This window comes from Bos javanicus, chromosome 14 (assembly GCF_032452875.1).
Source record: "Bos javanicus breed banteng chromosome 14, ARS-OSU_banteng_1.0, whole genome shotgun sequence".
NCBI lineage: Eukaryota > Metazoa > Chordata > Mammalia > Artiodactyla > Bovidae > Bos > Bos javanicus.
Genome location: NC_083881.1, coordinates 26,125,391 through 26,145,088, shown reverse-complemented (window position 1 = coordinate 26,145,088; position 19,698 = coordinate 26,125,391). Strand labels below are relative to the sequence as shown.

At 42.5% G+C, this 19,698-nt stretch overlaps 1 protein-coding gene across 5 annotated transcripts in view; it reads left to right on the top strand.

Annotated features, from left to right (window-relative positions):
• Positions 1-19,698, top strand: part of CA8 (carbonic anhydrase 8) — an 82,153-nt gene that overhangs the window by 48,008 nt on the left and 14,447 nt on the right. For 2 of the 5 annotated variants that reach the window (XM_061438807.1, XM_061438809.1), the window contains exons 5-8: positions 4,653-4,715; positions 6,207-6,255; positions 6,960-7,072; positions 15,473-15,629. In XM_061438807.1, coding sequence (XP_061294791.1) covers positions 4,653-4,715; positions 6,207-6,255; positions 6,960-7,072; positions 15,473-15,607 — 360 coding nt within the window. In that variant the 3' untranslated portion in view covers positions 15,608-15,629. Of the gene's footprint in view, positions 1-4,652; positions 4,716-6,206; positions 6,256-6,959; positions 7,073-15,472; positions 19,492-19,698 lie in introns of those variants that run through there. The other 3 variants (XM_061438806.1, XM_061438808.1, XM_061438804.1) reach the window with 2 other exon arrangements.

Sequence of the window (19,698 nt, the reverse complement as noted above, 5' to 3'; positions counted from 1 at the left end):
CAGAGTAACTAGCGAAATCTGTGCAAAGACCCAGCACGGCCAAAAATAAAGAAATAAAATTAAAAAAAAGAAAAAGAAAATGTGGTCTCTGTGGATCAAGTTCAGCCATATTCACTGGTAGAAAATGGTTCAGTGTGTTATCAGAAATTTTTTTCAGAATGGCATTCAGAGTCATTGGAGAAATGAATGAGAAAATGTCTCCTAAAGGCAGAGTTCATTTCATTAATGAAAAATAGTTTCAGGAAATGTTTTTGGACCCTGCCTCACTGCAAAATCTAAGAAAAGTCCATAGTATAATCGTGCAGTAGATTCCTTTAGCTATTTGTTATGAGTAATTTTTTTTCTAAGATGATTGGAAGAGCCTTGTAGAAAAACATGGATGAAATAAGACTGACAAAAACCTTGGTGGATATAGAGTTTAGATATGAACTCTTTGGTGGGCAAAGAACATTATATGTATTGAGTGAAATATACTCCTGGAGGAGGAAATGACAACCCACTCCAGTATCCTTGTCTGGAGAATCCCATGGACAGAGGAGCCTGGTGGGCTACAGTCCACGGGGTCGCAAAGAGTTGGACACAACTGAACATCTAACATACTTACAGTAAAATGTACAAATTGGACCGTATGCTTTCAAAGGTAAGATTTTAGTTTTTCAGGTGACTCTTTTAAACTTTGTCGTATCGTCTTCTTGATGCAATAAAAGATTTAGAGCTGAAAGAGACCCTGGAGGGGGTTCCCAGGTGGCTCAGTGGTAAAGAATCCTCCTGCCAATTCAGGGCATGAAGAAAGATCCATATTATCTATGTGACGATGCCTTTCTCAGGAAAGAGCAATATCACAGAAACTGAGCACAGATGTTCACGGAGGAAAGAAGGGCTGATCCTGAGTGTCAGCCGAGGCAGAGAGGAAAGGACCACATCTGGGGCCTTGCACTTAGGTCAGAGGCTGGGAAAGCGGAGGGGAGGGTCCAGGCAGTGAGGATGGACTTGCCTTTCAAGAAACTTGACTCAAAGACAGAAGGGGTGATAACTAGTGATGATGTGCCCAGCTAGGTTCAGTTTGTTTCGTTTTGGGATCCAAGGTGGGCCTGTGTTTTTATTCTGAGCAAAAAGAGCCGGTGCAGGACTTCCCTGGTGGTCCAGTGACTGAGACTCTGCACTCCCAGTGCAGGGGGTCCGAGTTTGATCCCAGGTTGGGCAACTAGATGCCGCATGCTGCAACTGAGAGTTTGCTTCCTGAAAAAAAAAAAGATCCCTCATGCCACAGTGAAGATTGAAGATCCTTCCTATCCCAACTAAGACCCAGTGTAGACAAATAAATAATTACATATATAAAAAAAAAAAAAAAACTAGTGCAGATATAGTTTGAAAATACTGCAGGAAAGGAGATGATTGATGTAGAAGAGCCCCAGAGGAAGTGGGGGGTGTCAGATGAGAGTTATATGGATGCACTGACCCTGGACAGGAAGGGCCCACCCTTTCTCCAAAACAGAGGGCTAGGAGGAAAGGGTGGGCACCAATGGCAAGCACGTTTAGGTGAAGAAAGACAGGAAATTAGGGGAGTTCATGCCTGATGACCTGTATTATCTCCCAGACACGAACAGCAAAATTATTTATAGAGCAGAGGAAATGTGGGTGTGGGATTGAGTTTTGAAATAGCTCAGGAGGTGAATGACAACAGACTTGACTGTCAGGGTGGGAGACTGACTTGAAATTGAACATCACAGATAGTCTAGGACAGCGGACAGTGGGCTAGTCTCTTCATCCACTGTGAGGTGCAGAGAATTCTAGCAAATTAATTGTGGCATCGATGGGTTGCAGAGCAGTTGATTTAGGAGGGCAGAGGGACTAGAGGATGGAGAGATGTCTTCCAGGGTAGGCAGGAAAGGAAAGAGACAGAGCCAAGAGGGACCCCAGGGCTTGACTCCTTGTGATCAGTGAATAGGAAGAAAGAGAAGAGAGGAGAGGGATGGATGGGTGGGCAGGTACGGTCAGAGGGGATGGTCTGTGGAGTTGTGGGTGTCAGAGTGGAAACAAATCCAGGGCACATTCTCAGGATTGGTTGACAGAGGTGGGATGGAGCTGAGGGACATGGAGTGAGGGGTCAAGAGAGAGGCCAGGGAGGGCATAGGTCACACCCAGGGATGCTGAAGTCCTCTGGGGTGACTGCAGGAGGGAACGACCATTGGTTGTTACCAGTGGATCAGTGAGTGATAGTGGAGCCAGGATAGTATGGGAGGAGGCAGTCCACTCAGAGGGGGCTGGCCTTGGGCTTGTGAAACAGAAGACCCATCAGAAGGTAACAGCCAGGCACTGGCCAGAGCTCTTAATCTCATCGTTGAGGGGGGCTGCACAGTGTCCACTCATAAGGCTTGGAGTGAAGACCTTGAGCAGATCCAAGGGGTTCACAGAGACCAGGAGGTGTCAGGGAGCTTGTCAAAGATGTGGCATCGTCCCATTCCAGAGGGTGTGGTGGGAAGTGAGGGGATTAGCCGTAGAAGTTGAAAAATTCAGGGCTTTGCAGGGCTGAGGTTCTCGGAGAGGAAACTGACCGGAGGGCTGGCATTCTGGGCAGTGGTGAAAGGTGGCGAAGGGCAGAGGTCAGAAGTTACCTAGTTGCGGGTGGACTCTTGGCCCCAGGTTGCGTTGTCACCCACACTGTTGTAGGATTTTAGGGACTGGGCTGTGCAGAGCATCATCTATATTTTCTTTTTGGTGGCTGTAACCTCTTCAGGCAGGACTTTGACAAAGAATGGAAGGAACGAGATGGAGCGATAGCTGTAATTGGCTGCAAAATATAGTTATGTCCACAAAGTATAGAACCTTTATAGATAGAAAGAGGCAGTAATAGTTATTAAATGCTGTATTTGATGCTGTGTGGCATTCTGAGTAAGAGTGATCTGGGTAATAATCACTGAGTTTCGATGCACTGTGCCCTATTCTAAGGTTTTTGTTTGACTGAGTCTTTTTTTCAACTCCGTCACTTTAATCCTCCCTGCTGTATAGAGAAGAAAGCTGAAGGACAGAGAGGTTAGGTAAACTTGCTCAAGACTGAAAAGTGAGTCAAGGTCAGAACCCAGCATTCAATGCAAGTGACCTTGTTCCTGGGCCACTAAACTGTGTGGCCTCACAGTGTTCAGACGTGGGCTGTTCAGAGAATTATGCTCTGATCAGAGATGCGTGAAGTGACGACAAAGCCCACCTGTGGGTGTAAGCATCCAAATACTACATTTTGCTTAAACCAGTACAACAGAAAGTGGAAGTGTTAGTTGCTCAGTCATGTCTGACTCCTTGCAACCCCATGGACTGTAGCCTGCCAGGCGTCTCTGTCCATGGAATTTTCCAGGCAAGACTACTGGAGTGGGTAGGCATTTCCTTCTCTAGGTGATCTTCCTGATCTAGGGATTGAACCTGGGTCTCCCACAATGCAGGCAGATTCTTTACTGTCTGAGCCACCAATACAGCAAAGGAGTCTGTTTTTCCCTGAAAGTGGGGTGCAGGCGTCTGCCTACAGGTCCACACTTTGACACCAAGGAGTACATTTTGCCTAAGATACACACACACACACACACACACACAGAGTAACTTAAGAGAATTCATTTTCTATTTCTAGAGCCTATCTCAGGAATTGCAAACACTTGGAAAATATAATCTTGATTATTTGGAACTCAATGGCCTGTGTTAGGTTGTATGAGTTTCCTGTCGCACCTCTTTCCTTTGATCCCCTTTGACCTAGTGTTTTTCCAAGTTGGTTCACAATGGAGAGAAGCCGGGCGAGTGAACATGGTGACAGCTCTTGTAGGTCCTTGTGGATCATTCTCCAAAAATGTATGTGCAAAAGAAAAAGCAAACCATAACAGGGATTGTTTATCTGACATAAATGGTCTCTGTTGTGACTGCCTTCCATTAGCATGGACAGAAACTGTTGAAACTTGACTGAAAAGTAGAAATGAGATTACACTTATAATTTTTAAAGTTAGAGTCAAGAATACCTCACATCATATTCTTTTTAAAATCTCAAATTCCTTGGGACATTTTATGCACTGAAAATATGTAATGATATGCTTTAAAATAGAAAGCTACAAACAGCATATTCTTATTTATTTAAGAATAAATAGGTGATTACAGAGTTATGTCCAATGATAAGAAATAAGTGTCTCAATTTCAGTGACTTTAGCATATGAAATCACATACTTATTTTTTGGAGTTAATAAAAAATTTTCAACATGAATACAGTCATTATAATAATGATCTAGAAATGCTAAAAGTAAAAATAGAAGGCTTTGGGCATGTGTGAATAGTTCTAATTTAGAAATATCCTCAAAACATTTATGTTACAGTGTTATGTGATTAGATATATATATAAACATAAATATGTTAATAAATATATAAATATAAATGTGTAGGACAGTGGGTAAAATCTATACCTAGCAAGGTAAATTTAGAATAGATTCTTGGAAATGCCCAGGAACATATCTAATACTTTCTTGTACTTTAATTGCCTTTAGTAGATGTTGACCTATTTATTAAGAAGTAAGTCTTGTATTCCCAAGAAGGACTTTCAAGTGAACTTGAACTTCACTTCAGTTGGTTATTTTACTTATGTATTAAATGCTTAGTAGCTATGGTTTATACTTTATACATTGCAGATCGGAAAAGAGCACGTGGGCCTGAAGGCTGTGACTGAAATCCTCCAGGATATTCAGTATAAGGTAAGTCATTCTCTAAAAGAAAATAAAAATACTGGTTAGGTAAGAGCCTTCCATGTCTATCCTCGGGCTTGGAGATTCCCTAAAAGGACTCAGACAAGCCGTTAGTCTCCTGGTTGTGGTTGATTCCAGTGGAGGAATACAGATCAAAAAAAGTCAGCACAGTGAAAAGGTGGGTGGGGCGCAGTCCTGGAGAAACCAGGTACAAGCTCTCAGACGTGCCCTCCCAGTCGAGGTGCCTGGGGGCACAGCTGATTCTCCCAGCAGTGATGGCACAGCACTTGTGAAGCGCTGCTAGTCAGGGAAGTTTACCCGAGCCTTGGTGTCCAGGGATTTTATTGGGGGTCAGTTATGCCTGGGCAGTGCCTCAGGGACTGACCTCAGCTATGCTGACTCCAGCCCTCCAGCCCCCAGCCTGAGCAAAACCAGGCTTCCACCATAAATTACTTTGTTGGGATAAACTTATCTGGTCCAACTGGTACAGCCTGCCCAAGGCCTCAGGCACACAGAGCCACTCTTATCAGGAGGCTTATTCCAAGGACTCAGAGACGATCTCCCAGGAGGCAGCCAAGGGCTAGGCTTGAAGACAGGACTTTTGGGGGGAATTGTTTAGGATTTGAGCAACCCAGGCCTCCTGTGTACATCTTTCTGCCCTCTGGATATAGGGAGGTAGTATAAATGAAAGAAATAAAAATTGTGGCGACCACACTTCAAAGTATTTATGTGAAAAGAGAAGCAACACAAGCTCACATAAGTCATAAGTGATACCTCCCTGAGAAGGTGACTTAAGGTTGATTTGCCCCAGTGGCTCAGCAGATAAAGAGTCTGCAGTACAGGAGACACAGGAGACCCAGGAGACCCAGGTTCGATCCTGGGTCAGGAAAATCTGGAGAAGGAAATGGCGACCCACTCCGGTATTCTGGAGTCCATGGGGTTGCAAAGAGTCGAACACGACTAAGCAACTGAGCATGTACCTACTGTGCTGCCAAGAAGGTTAGAAACTGAGAGCAGAGTTTCAGGAGGAAAGTCATTTCTAAAGACTCCCTGGGTCAAGGCCCTCATCTCTACTCCAGGAGCAGGAAAGGCAGTGATGAGGGGCAGACAGACACTGGACGGACAATTTTAAGTTTCACACCAGGAATTATAGGGAAATTCCTGAGCTGTGGCCATAGCAAAAATAGTTACAGACTCAGAGCAGGAACGTCCTGTTGGAACCAAGCCGTGTCACTCCAGTGAGAAGACAGATTGACACACCCACAAACCTGTGGGGTCTGGCATTCAGAAAAAACTTCAGGGCTTTCGCTGGCGGGTTCAATGATTAAGGATCCATGGTTCCACCGCAAGGGGCATGGGTTTGATTTCTGGTCAGGGAAGTAAGATCCCACATGTACAGTGTGGCCAAAAAGAAAAGACTTCAACCTCGATTTTTAGTGCTTATAAATGTTCTTATTCTAAAATTTTGTGTTAACGTGGGGTACATTTGGTTTTTTTCAGGGGAAGTCCAAAACAATACCCTGCTTTAATCCTAACACTTTATTACCAGGTAAGCATTTATTGGGTTGCATAGGGTGAATTTTAACTGTGGCTGTGACTGCATTGTTTTTCTCAGAATATACACAACTGTGTCTTACGAGTTAGTAAGCTTTCTTTATAATTAATGTTCTTTGTAGTTGTTACCAGTTTCAGATTGTTCTAAACTTGGGAGTAAACTTTTTGAGATAATAAACATTTTACCACTGAGCTTCCCTGGTGGCTCAGACAGTAAAGAATCCACCTGCAGTGCAGGAGATGAAGGTTTGATCCTTGAGTCGGAAAGAGCCCCTGGAGAAGGGAATGGCAACCCACTCCAGTATTCTTGCCAGTATTCTGTCCAGCCTGGTGGGCTACAGTCCATGAGGTCGTAAAGAGTTGGACACAATTGAGCACACACACACACACACACACACACACACCTGGTATAGTATATCAAGTGTTTATATATCTAGTTTATATAACCATATTTAAATATGTATAGGAATTCATTGATACAAAATCACTATAAATAATAGAGGATACATCATGTTCTCCATTGATTGTTTTCTTCATATGATTAGTTTTAAAATATATATGTGAGGCTTCAGTTTAAAAATGACATCTTTCTGAGACATGTTATCTGGATGGTTTGTAAGTTTGAAAATGATTGTTGGACTCTTCCAAATTATTTTTCATTAACTCATCTTTCCGTGATTGGTCCATGTGGTGGCACAGATCCCTTGCTGCGTGATTACTGGGTCTATGAAGGCTCTCTCACCATCCCGCCCTGCAGCGAAGGTGTGACCTGGATATTATTCCGATACCCTCTGACAATATCCCAGCTACAGGTGAGAGGAGGGCTTTAACCTTCCAGGACGAAGTTTTGCATTAAAGGGTAAATTTTCTCTCTGTAAAAGGGAAATGTCTGTTTCATGTTCTTGCTCCTTTCGGCTCAATTAGATCAGTCACATCTCTTCAGATAAAGTTAAATGTCTCGAGCCAGTAAAAGCAGTTGAAAGGTTAAGGATGAACAAAACCCAGCTCCCATTTACCATCTGTACTTTAAAAGTCAGTTTTTATAGAGTAAATAGAAGTCAGTGAAATACCCAAACTATTCATTAGTCTAGTTACTGTTTCATGTGGGATTTCTCAGGTATTGGAGAGGAGAAAGTTCTTGGAGGTGAGGTGAGAACACTGGTTATTTCTGTAACTCACACTCGGGCTTTGTAATAGCTCTTTCTTGGCTTGTACAGGAAAATTCTGTATGGAGAGGGTGGGGGACCTAGAAAGAATGCCCTGTAAAGTTCTGGATTGTTCTCTAGCCACTTTTGGTCTGCTGTCCCCCACCTTGGGTTCAGCATAGGTGCTCTAGATGCTAATGCAGCGTGTGAGGCACCAAGGTGAATTGTCACTGGGATGTCACTGGTGGGGCAGGATGCATGCTCACTACAATGTGTTTCAACATTGATTTTGATGTTATTAGTATCATAATATTTGATACTAAATGTACCATTTGTTAATGCTAAGAAGACAGCATTATTAATGATCACTCTCAAAGACTTAGGCAATATGCTAAATAAATAAGCTAAATTTCCTTTAGAAATTCTTTACAAACTATTATACCCCTTATATTTTATAACAAGTTCAAGTTTATTTATTTATTCAGAAAAGCTTTCTTTTGTTTTTCCTTAAATCTTTAAAACACCTCTTTTAGCTCTGAACAGTTTCTTCTTCTTTCTCTTTTTCTGAGGATTGACTTTAAAAGATACCCATTCAGCATCTTCATTGTTTCATTATTTTAGAAGCTTTGATCACACCACCTTTGGGCCTTCCTGGTTTTCATATGACAAATCCCAATTCCTTTATCTGGTCAGTCTTTTTTTTTTTCTTATGAGAAACTATTCCTGAGTGCCAACCAGACACAGAAGATCCAGAGATTAAAACACAGTGTTTATTCTTAAAAAGTTCACTGTGGAGTTGAGGAGGCACATGTTCATACAGGCAACTGTGTTGTGTCATAAGTAAGGTGCTCTGGAAACACACGGAGCAAAAACCCAGCTCAGACTGGAAGGTCCAGGGAATAACTCCTGAAAAATATTAGGAGTGAGTCTGTTAAAGGAGAGGGAAGAAATTAGAAATTTGAGTTGAATGTTAAGAATAGAGGTTTGGACTAAAGAGATATAGATGAAATTTAACAGCAAAGATGGTAGCTGCTGTAACAGATATACTCCAAAACTTCAGTGACTGGGGACTTCCCTGGTGGTCCAGTGGTCAGGACTTTGCATTCCAATGCAGGGAATGTGGGTTCTCTCCCTGGTTGGAGAGCTAAGATCCCATATGTTTCAGGGCCCAAAAAACCAAAGCATAAAGCAGAAGCAATATTATAATAAATTCAATAAAGATTTTAAAAATGGTCCACATCACAAAAATCTTAAAAATTTTTCAATGACTTATCACAGTAAGAATTTATTTTATTTTACACTCATAAAATCCAACAGATGTATTTTTGCTTCACAGTCAAGGCTTTTCTCTGTGCAGCCACTCAGGAAATGGGGTTGCAAGACACTCTGCCATCTTTAATACCTCTCTTCTCTTAGGTGTGGGCATATAGTGAGCAGGAGGGGAAAGTGTGTGGAGGATCTGAAGGGAGACTGCTTTCTAAAGACTAGACTGAGAAATGGAGAACACCATTTATGCTTCCATTCTGTTGGCTGGAACTTAACCCATGGCCACACCTGGTTGTAGGGGAAGCTGAGAAGTGAATTCTAGCTTCATGTCCAGGAAATAGAAATGAATTTGATGATCTGTTCAGCTCAAGTTGAGAAAGACAAGAGAGCCCAGCTGAATGCAAAACCTCAGTGCAGGGGGAGGAGACAGGGAGTCAAGGGCTTGCCCACGGGCCTTGGGGACAGCCAGGAGGGAGTGATGTCCTGGAATCCAGGACAGGAGAGAGGATTTCCAAGTTGTGGAGGAGGGAGGTAAACAGTGACAAATGCTACAGAGAGTCTAAATAAGATGCGTGCAGCTCATGCAGGTAGAAAATACAGTAAGTCCCCTACATACGAAGCTTTAGGTTGTGAACTTTCAAGATGCAAACGAGGTGCTGTACTGTAAGGTTAAAAATGTTTTCTTTCTTGTGTTTGTTTATGTATTATTTCTGTGAAAAGTATAGACCTATTATAGAGCAGTACTGTATAGCCAGTTGTATTAGGTGGGTATACCTGGGCTAACTTTGTAGGACTTACAAACAAACTGGACTTCCCAACATGCTCTTGGAACAGAACTCTTTCCTATGTAGGAAACTTACTGTAACTATGCTTTATAAACATATGCCCAGGAGGCCACTGCTTGATTCTCACTCTTCACTCTTTTTTTAAAGTTAATTCCATTTATGTATTTCATTATTTTGTCTGTGATGGGTCTCTGTTGCTATACATGGGCTTTCTCTAGTTGCAGTGCAAGGGTTTCCCATTGCAATGGCATCTTTTGTTGCAGAGCACAGGCTCTAGGGTGCTTGGGTTTCAATAGTTACTGCATGTGGAGAAGAAGCCAGTAGTTCTAGTTCTTGGGCTCTAGAGTTAGGCACTGTAGTTGTGGCTCATGGACTTAGTTGCCTTTCAGTATGTGGGATTTTCCCAGACCAGGGATAAAACCCACGTCCCCTGCATTGGCAGGCGGATTCTTACCCACAGCCAGGGAAATCTTCACGCTTGACTCTTGTTTCTTGCCCCAGTGTGTTCACTGGTGGATCTTGGTGCTTCTCTGTTGCTGAGCTTTGGCTTCTGTTCTCCAGTATCATTCCTCCACCATCCCTTTCTTTATGCTGTTCTGGCTGCTCTAGGTCCACACCCCAGCCCATCCAGCCAGTTTGCCGTGGAGAAAGCCTTCATCTCTTTTCAGAGTTGCCATCATGCAAGAAAAGATTCATGAACAAGGAATGTCATTGCCCGTTAACTGAATCATTAACTGAAGTGAGATGTTTCTGTGGAGCACTGAGCTGAATGGGACCCCGGATAAGAGTTTCAACTGCGTTAGTCACAGCGGAGGGGTCAGACTGGCAGAGGAAGCAGAAGCAGCTCAGGGTCTGCAGTCACATTTGTTCAGCAGTTTAGGGGCAATTTTCTAAAAATAGGTCAAATCTTTAATGAAAAATAAACTTTTCCTCTGTAACCACAGTAAATGTCTATTTATTGAAAGTCAATTTGAATGAACCTGGCTGAGCCACAGAAAATTCTCAGTTCCACTTAGAATTCCACTAAGGATTCTCTCGCTAGCACAGAATTGGGGATGTTAACCAATAGTCTGTAATGTGATGATTTACTTCCATGTCATCCAGTAAATTATGCAACAACCCAGAGGCAACTCATCATGCCTTTTGGTCTTGCAGGCTTCAAAGGGAGCCTTGCTTTGTACCATCCCCCTGAGTGAGGTCAGTGACAAAGTCTAACCCTAACTCACTAAGTCGTGCTCCTCAATTACTGGGAAATAAGCTGTGTCTTCCTCAAAGGGAGCCAAAGCCAAAGGAATGTGTATTTGAAGGAATAATTTCAACTGCTCTTGGAAATGGATAACTTTCCAGTTTCTTTTCAAGAAAAGATGTAGGTGCTGTTAGTGCAGAACTCCATTGCAGCATCTGTTCAGAGAGCAGGAGTGTGGAAATGGACACACACACACACACACACTCACATGTACATTAAATTGCAATTTAGAGTGATTTAGGGAAAAAATAATAATCTTAGGAGAAAATGAATCAGTTTGTCCTTGATTTGAATGTTTCACTGTTGCTGCTCATATAGTTTCAGAGAAAGCAGAGTCCAAAATAGAGAAGGTCCAGAGAGGCAGCAAAAATGAGAGGAACTAAGGGTAAAGGTGTGATTCTAGAATCAAAACCAAGAATTGAGGAGCCTCACCTTGTTGGGCTTGAAGAGGAGCAGAGAAACATAGAGACAGAGGCAGAGAGAGGATTGATATAGAAAATAACAAAAAGAATAGCAAATGGCAGGTGGATGGCTACTAAGTTGATTTTTTGAGAAACAAATCTTTGTATTGAAGAAATAATGTGTCCTCTTATAGGGGTAACATATGTTACTAAGTAGTTGGGTGTTATGGGCTTCCCTGGTGGCTCAAACTTAAAGAATCTACCTGCCAATGCAGGAGATGCGAGTTCCATCCTCTGCCTGCTAGTCCAGGAGGAGGAAGTTGGTACCTATAGTGTAGTATTGACAGCTGAGCCCAGCGTGAACCATTTACATCTTCCTGAGCACTAGAATCCTAGTGTCTGGGACTGGGAGCCCCTGGTTGGTTGGTTGACTTTTTCGTGTTGTTCTGGTTAGCAGACTGTATGCTACGGGAAGAAACCCACACAATTGGATGGATTTAGATAAGTGTAATTTAAAACATTTAAAAAAGTGATCTGTAACTATTGTCACTGGCTTTTCAGTGACAATGCAGGAGATGTGGGTTTGATCTCTGGGTTGGGAAGATCCTCTGGAGAAAGAAATGGCAACCCACTCCACTATAGTCCATGGGGTTGCAAAGAGTTGGACATGACTTAGCGAGTAAACAACAACAGCAATTCATGTATTGTTATGAATTTCCTGGTGATAAAGGAAAATAAGATGAGAACAGGGACTTTTATGTGTTAGTTTTCTTTTAACATGATGACACATGAGATGTAAATCAAAACAAGTCTATTACAAAATGTGTGTAGGACCCCTGGAACTACTAAAAGCAATGTGTGCCAAACTTCAGACCCTAGAAATTAGCCTGTTAACTGCTGTCATGAAGAAAGCAGTTTTAAAGCTGAACTTTGAGTGAGCCATCAAGGTCAGACATCAGTGAAGGCTGGAATGAACGTTGTAGACCGGTGGGCGTGCCACCCAGTTCAGGGAACAGTGGCTGCTCAGCTTTCTACCTTCACGGGTGAGGACGTGTCTCCCAAGTGTTAAATCTCTCTCCTCTCCATCTCTCTCTTTTAAATTGGCTGAACACACATACCATGTTTAAGTAGAGGAGGATTAAAAATCGATGAACTCGTACATACTGATTGATAATGATGGCCCCTGTATGGCCCTGACATTTGAATTTAGCTGAAGACTTTTATCTCGGAATATTATTCTGCTTCTTTCTCACTCTGTCTCATTTTGGTGCAATAACAGAGTGCACACTCGAAACCATTTGAAGTGACTAAAGGATTCTGAGGGGTGGTTACTTCAGAAAAATTGGCATTTCAGAGAGATGTGTTTTTTCCCCTATCTTTGTTGATGTTTGAAGTCTTCAAAGCATCACTCTGATCAGAGAAAAACATTTCTTGTGAAGCAGTTCTCTCTGAGAAGGCAATGATTGGAGACTGGCCGGCTGTTGACTCAGATCTCTTCTAGAAGAAGTCGTTTTCACAGAAGGTATTTCAGGCTGAGGCCTGGGGCTTGAAAGATTTAGCTTCAGTTCAGAATACGTAAATACAAAGTTAACTCAGCTTTGCAATAAGCTTCAGAGTCAATAAGAAATGGAGTATTTCTTGAAATACCTCGAGGCAGTCAAGTTTTGAGTCCACAGTGCTCAGTGGTGACCCTGTCCTGGGTTTATAGGTTCTGATCGCAGCTCTTACATATGATCACACACACAGGGAATGGGAGGAAAGAGAACCTTCTGTTTCTCAGTCAACTGGTTTATTATTTCTAGTCTCCTTTCTTGCATACAAAATGGTAGCTAAATAATCATCTCCAAATGCAGAAGCTTGGACTTCAGAAGTCATGTGGTTATTTATGAACATTCTCTGTGTGCTTGGAGCTGTGCTGAGTGTTTTCATGAATGATCTTATTTACCTCATATCACCCCGGAATACTGTTATCACCTTCATCTCTGTTATTCACAGGTGGAAACTGAGCTTGAAAAGGAAGAGCAGTTGGGTTGTTTGGGTCTTGGGTAGCAGAGACTGGACAAGAACCAGCCTTTGGATGCAGTCTGTCCTTGAGCTTCATCTTCTTTTTGAAAAATCATAGGCTCCTCTGACTAAGAAGTTTCCCTTTCACTCCATCTCAGGGAAAACTAAGAAAAATGCACCTCACAAATAATTATAAGGGATTCTCATGAAGGCTTGGCTCTAGACATTTTTCAGGTGCAACAAGCAATATGAGTACTGCCATATTTCCTCCTGTAAACCCGTGAGAAGGTCTAGTGAGAAACCATTATATAGATTAAAAATCTCATGGCTTATATGACTGGCACTTCTATATAAAAACAGCATGTAGATGTTATTTTAAAAAAACAGGACAATCCTAATAGGATCAGGGTTAACCCATTTAGGGAAATCAAACAGTGTTTGAAGAGATAGGAAAATAGAACTTTAGAAGGCAAATTTCTTTCCTTTTTATAATTCTATTTATTTATTCATGGCTGTGTTGGGTCTCCATTGCTGTGCAGGCTTTTCTCTAGTTGCAGCAAGCAGGGGCTGCTCTTCATTGCGGTGCAAGGGCTTCTCATTGTGGTGGCTTCTCTCGCTGCGTAGCACAGGCTCTGGGGTGCGCTGGCTTCAGCAGTTGCAGTTTCTGAGCCTTGGCGCGTAGGCTCGGTAGTTGTGGCACATGGGATTAGTTGCTCTGTGGCATGTGGGATCTTCCCGGGCCAGGGATAGAACCCGTGTCTCCTGCATTGGCAGGCAGTCTTTACTGCTGAGCCACCAGGGAAACTAGAAGTCAAATTTCTGACTTGGGTTCTGATCTAGCAAGCCATTTAATTTTTCCCAGCTCTGATTTCCAATTCATATGTGAGTAGATTGAATTAGAACCTTGTGAGATTTGACTCTTCTGGAGTCAGAGAACCTCTTAGGAGAATGCACCAGTGAAATTTTATAGGAGTCCCATGGGTCCTCTAAAGTCTGTGGATTTCTAGATTTTTATTGGAACCCTGAATTAGTTACTATCATGTGGGTTTCCCCCTCATGATTGGATTAAGTCTGTGTCAGTGTTGTGTGAACCTTTGTGGGTAGAAGCCTCTGAGTCACAGACGGTGATGCTTTGGTCGATTGGTGCTATTCACGTCACATTTGCTCAATGTCCTGGGTTATATGCTGGCTCTAGGGTCTACTGATGACTAGAATTTCTGAAGAGGTGGCTGTGGGACTGGGAAGAGGGCACGTGGCCTTGGAATTGTCAGACCCAGATTATCTGGAATCTTCCTTAACCTGTCTGACCTCAGTTTCTCCTTTTGTGTAAAGAATGAAGAATGTCTCATGTGATTTTATGTGGCATTTAAAGGAAATAACAGATGATTTGACAAAGGTAAATCAACTGCTAGATGGCAGTGAGCTTGGCAAAAGCTCCTCACATGTTTGCTTGTTGCTCAAACACTTCCAGTGGGTGGTGTCTGGCAGACTATGAGTTCTCAGGAGGTACAGTTTGGCCAGTGAGGGAGACTGCAGTGAGCTGATGGGAATGGTCTCTTGGGACTGTGGTAACCAATAGTGCGTAACTGGAAACCACAGGATCTGGGGAGGCTGCCTGAGAAGGGAGATAAACTTGAAAATCACTGTTGCCACAGGAAGAAGATGGGCTTAAACTTTTGAAAAATCAGAGGCATTCTTTGCTCTTTGGAGGGCTCAACAAGCAGCAAAGGGAGTTTTTTGATGAAAAAGCCTCCATCTAATATATTTAACATATAATCAGTTAGCATATAGTAACACCATGATTCATTATAGAGATATACTTGGGAAGCATTTCAGAACATTTCTTCATTTGTTCACTTTTTCTTATTATGTTACGGCAGACATGGAAGTTTTTTTTTTTTTTTTAGGTATTACAGATTATCTCCTTTTTATTTTTATCTTTTTAAATTTTGGCCACAACAGGCAGCATGTCGGGATCTTAGTTCCCCTACCAGAGATAGAACCGGTGACCCCTGCATTGAAAGTATCGAATTCTAACCACTGGACTGCTAGAAATATCCCCATAAGAGCTATTTGAGAGAGATGTATATCATTTTTGCATGAACAGATCCAGCAGGTTTTGACAGTTGTTTGGGTTTATCTGGAGGCCTTCCTATCTCTGCTTCTGTTGTCTTCTTTCCTCTTGTAGAGGTTGTGTCTAATGTCTTAGCTCTGGAAGAATGAACTCAGTTTTTCTCTTTTTCGAAGCTTAATTTTCTCTTTTTAAATGCTTGTAATTTATGCATATTTTAAGTTATCGATGAGATTCCCATCTTGCTCATGGCTGGTTGACAATTAATCTGTTCTGTTCTGCTTTTATTTTCAGATTGAAGAATTTCGAAGGCTGAGGACACACGTGAAGGGGGCAGAGCTCGTGGAGGGCTGTGACGGGATTTTGGGAGACAATTTTAGACCCACGCAGCCGCTCAGTGACAGAGTCATTAGAGCTGCGTTTCAGTAGCCAGAGAAAACAGGAGCTGAGCGTACGTGTGGGTACTTCATCTGGGTACGTGTGGATTAAATGAGGAAAACAGGCACACAGTTGAGCCTGCACGTGAAAGCAGCTCTCATGATGAACCTGTTAATTTTGCAATGTGAATGCACTTCATTGAAATTTAGGACACATTCTCAAGCCCCATTCATTACAAGTCAGGTGGTTTGTAAAAATTTCACACCCTTTAGGGAAAAATCTACATTCCTTATGTTTTTCCAGCAGTGCAGCCTTTCATTCTATTGATAGGTTTTGCTTTAATATCAGCTTTCATAAGGGAAGGCACTTGAGGCAGGGTAACGATGATACGCAAGTACTTCTTCTTTGGTACTTTGCTGTGTTGTCGTAGCTTGAAACTGCAGCTGTTATCTCCTGATGAATGGGGAGCATGAAGGAAGGGGCTGGGAGTTGTTGAACCTCAAAGCTGGCCACTTGTCCAGTGCAGATTGGTCATCTTGCTTATTGGGGTAGGTAGTGAGGGTAGATCAGGCCAGAGTGATAATACTTACCCTGTGTAAGTGATTTTATTCGATAGATCAAGAAGCACTTGGTGATTATATAAATGCAGCATGTTTCTTTACTGATGGAATATTCTAATAATCTATACATTTTAATATATTGGATTCAATGTATGTGTTACTTACCCTTAAGGAGCTAACAAAATAAACATCACAAACAAGGAAAATATAAAATATATATAAATGCCTGTGTACTGGGTTACTTCTTCACTTTGTAGATTGACCAGGATCACTTACCTAGGTCAGTGTGTTGCTATGAAACCGCTGCTTCCCGTGAGAGGAAAGTGCCTATTGGAACAGTTTCCGAGGAGTCAGCACAGAGCTCTGACTGTTTAGTGGTCTGTTGGGAGTGTGTCTTCTCACCCTATGTCGGTGTTCCAGTGGATGGGGGAGTCACAGAGGACCTGAAATCTCTGGCCTCCAGCAGCTCACAGTCTGGGACTTCCTTGGTGGTCCAGTGGTTAAGACTTACCTTCCTGGAAGAGTGTGTGGATTCGATCCTGGTCAGGGAGCTAAAATCCCACATTCCTCATGGCCAAAATAACAAAGTGTAAAACAGAGGCAATATTGTAACAAGTTCAGTAAAGACTTCAGAAATTGTCCACATCAAAAAATATTTTAAAAAACAGAGCTTAAGCCTGAGATGGTGAGCAGGACAATGTAAAAACATTTCAAAAGTACAGTTACAAATTGTAATAAATTCTGTGAATGAGAAGAACAAAAAAGTGGAGTGGAGGAGATTTTGGCTAGAGGGAATATCTTTGCAAAGATCCTCGAGGGTCCCCTCTCTGTGGAGATGGTAAGACTTTGGTGCGCTGAGATACCTGAAAGAAGCCCCCTGAGTCTGGGGTGTGGAAATGAAAGGGAGAGTCAGGTGGGGCCCTGTCTTCAAGGGCTTTGTCAACCGAGTTAGATGTCTTTATCTCATTGTCAATGTGTTGACGTCTAAGGGTTCTCAGGGGAGTGGCCTGACCCCTGTATATTCTCAGTAGATCACAGTGGCTGGAGAATGAATGGACTGGATTACTCTGGGCCAGGCTGGGGGAGTAGAAAGGTATTTTAGAAGTCCATTGGGTAACCAAGGTGCAAGGCATGGAAGCTTGGGTACCAGACTAGGAACAGTGCAGATGGAGAGAGGTTTATGTTTGTGAAAGAGTCTTGAAAGTGATATCTAGGGGTAAGTTGCATGTGAGTGAGAGGAGATGGAATTATCAATGATAACAGCTGGGGTTTGGGGCTTTAGAAACTGTAGGCAGAGTGACAACAGGGAAGCTGGATAGGTTCTGTCTGAGATGGAGAGATAGAGAGGACTGAGAGTGGCTTGTCAATCACAACAGTGGGTGGACCCGCCACGAAGGAAGCTGGAATTTCAAAAGTGGAGATCAGAAAAGAGGTCTGAACAGAATGTGGGAGTTGTGGGCATAGATTATGTGTGTCTGCATGTGTGTGTACAAATAATGTTCTAATAATACATGGGGATGACCTCACGTGTTCATAAAACCTTATGTGTTGCTTTATGATAAGTTAACCAAAGCACCAGGAAGTTAGGTCATTTGCCCAAAGTTGCTGAGCAGTGGAAGTGGAAGTTGGACTCGGGCAGCCTGACTGACAGAGCCCTCTGTCATAAGCAGTAAGGGTCAGAGATCAGGGAGCATCTCCACACTCGGGCCCTCAGGATAGCAGGAGGATGAGGGATGTAGGTTGCACAGGGCAGAAGTGGAGTTTGAAGGGAGGAGGCGGCGATACCTTGTAATGAATCAGCTTCCCCCTAGCTATCTGTTTTACTCATGGTAGTGTACATGTGGGGCTTCCCTGGCCGCTCAGCAGTAAAGAAGCTACCTGTAGCAAGAGACCCGGGTTCAGTCTCTGGATCGGGAAGATCCTCTGGAGCAAGGCACTCCTCCAGTATTCTCATACATATAGTATTCAGTATGGAGTGGAGTGTACCCACTCCAGTATTCTTTCCTGGAGAATGCCATGGACAGAGAAGCCTCGTGGGCTACAGCCCATGGGGTCACACAGAGTCGACATAACTGAAGTGACTCAGCAGCAGCAGCAGCAGCAGCAGCATCGGTGGCGTATATGTGTCAGTGCTGCTCCCTCACTTCATCCCACCACCTCCTTTCCCCTTGCTGTGTCCACACCTTCATTCTCTAAGTCTGCGTCTCTATTCCTGACCTGCAAATAGATTAAGCTGTACCATTTTTCTAGATTCCATATATATGCATTAATGTATTTGTTTTTCTCCTTCTGACTGCACTCTGTATGACCATCTCTTGGTCTGTCCGTATCTCTACAGGTGACCCAGTTTCGTTCCAAATGAAGGCTTTTTTTTTTTTTTTAAATGAGAAATACTGGAACTTTCTATATGAGGGGTGGGGAATGAGCCAGTAGGTAGGCAGGGCTGAAGATGCTGTTTCTCGAGAGGCTAATCCTAGCAGTAAAGTCTGTGAAAAGTTGCCAGGGGATGGAATTCTAAGCATAAGTGGAGGCTGACTTTTGTTAAGGGAATGGACACGTTCCATGCATTCAGAGGAAGGAAGGAGGTGGTGGTTTATAGACAGCATTTTGTGACTTGCTTTACCGTTTAAGGGGGATTGGGGAAGAGCTGGGAGTCGGGGAGGGAAGCTGAAGAAGCTGGGAGCAGAGGGTGGGGGGAGGGGTGCAGGCAGGACTCATTGGAGGGCAGGCAGAGAGGCACAGTGAGGCTGGTGAGCATGAGTTTGTGAATTTATCCAGTGCAGGTTTGGTATACTCTTCTGTGAATATCAGTAACCATAAATGACACTTTTTATGAAATGAGATGATTGGCTTGAGTTTTTGATCCTTATCTTGCCCTCCATGCAAATTGCCTCTCTAAATATCTAAATAATCATCCCTATGTTATCTCTGTCTTACACACACACACACCCTTAAATGTTTATGAGGAGATTGCATCTATTTCAGATACATATGCTTCGTATTCATTGTATGATAAGAAGACAATGTGTAATTCTCAAAGTTTTCAATTAATTACAGTATAGATATTTTAAGAGAGAGGATGGATTGCTATCCTTGTCTTGGTGGCTGAGATTCCTGAAAGGGGGTCATTTTTCCCCAGATTCTTAAGAATGGTGAGAAATTCTCTCAAAGATGAGTTCACTTCTGACTGTATCCTTTCATGAATACATTTTTGATCCTTTTATCTTGAAATGTGTAATACAAATCTAGTCATACTTCTACATAAAAATTATATTGGGAAATCAGACTTATGGATGTGTGCTTTTTATTTGATATTTAATAATGCCCTAAGGCAGGTAATTCAAGTTTTATTAAAGTGAAATGATTTGACAGTCAGACTTTGAATTTAATGCATGAATGTTTCATTTAAGCTCTTAGAACTGAGAAGGAAAAAAACTTTTTTTCTGATAGCTTTCTAAAAAAATGTTCAAAATAATTCAGATTTATTTTAGCTATGCTTTACTAAAATAACTTTAGTTTGGGGATTTAAAATGACATTCATTTTTACATGACATGTCTAGACATCTGGAGGGTTTTGATAAC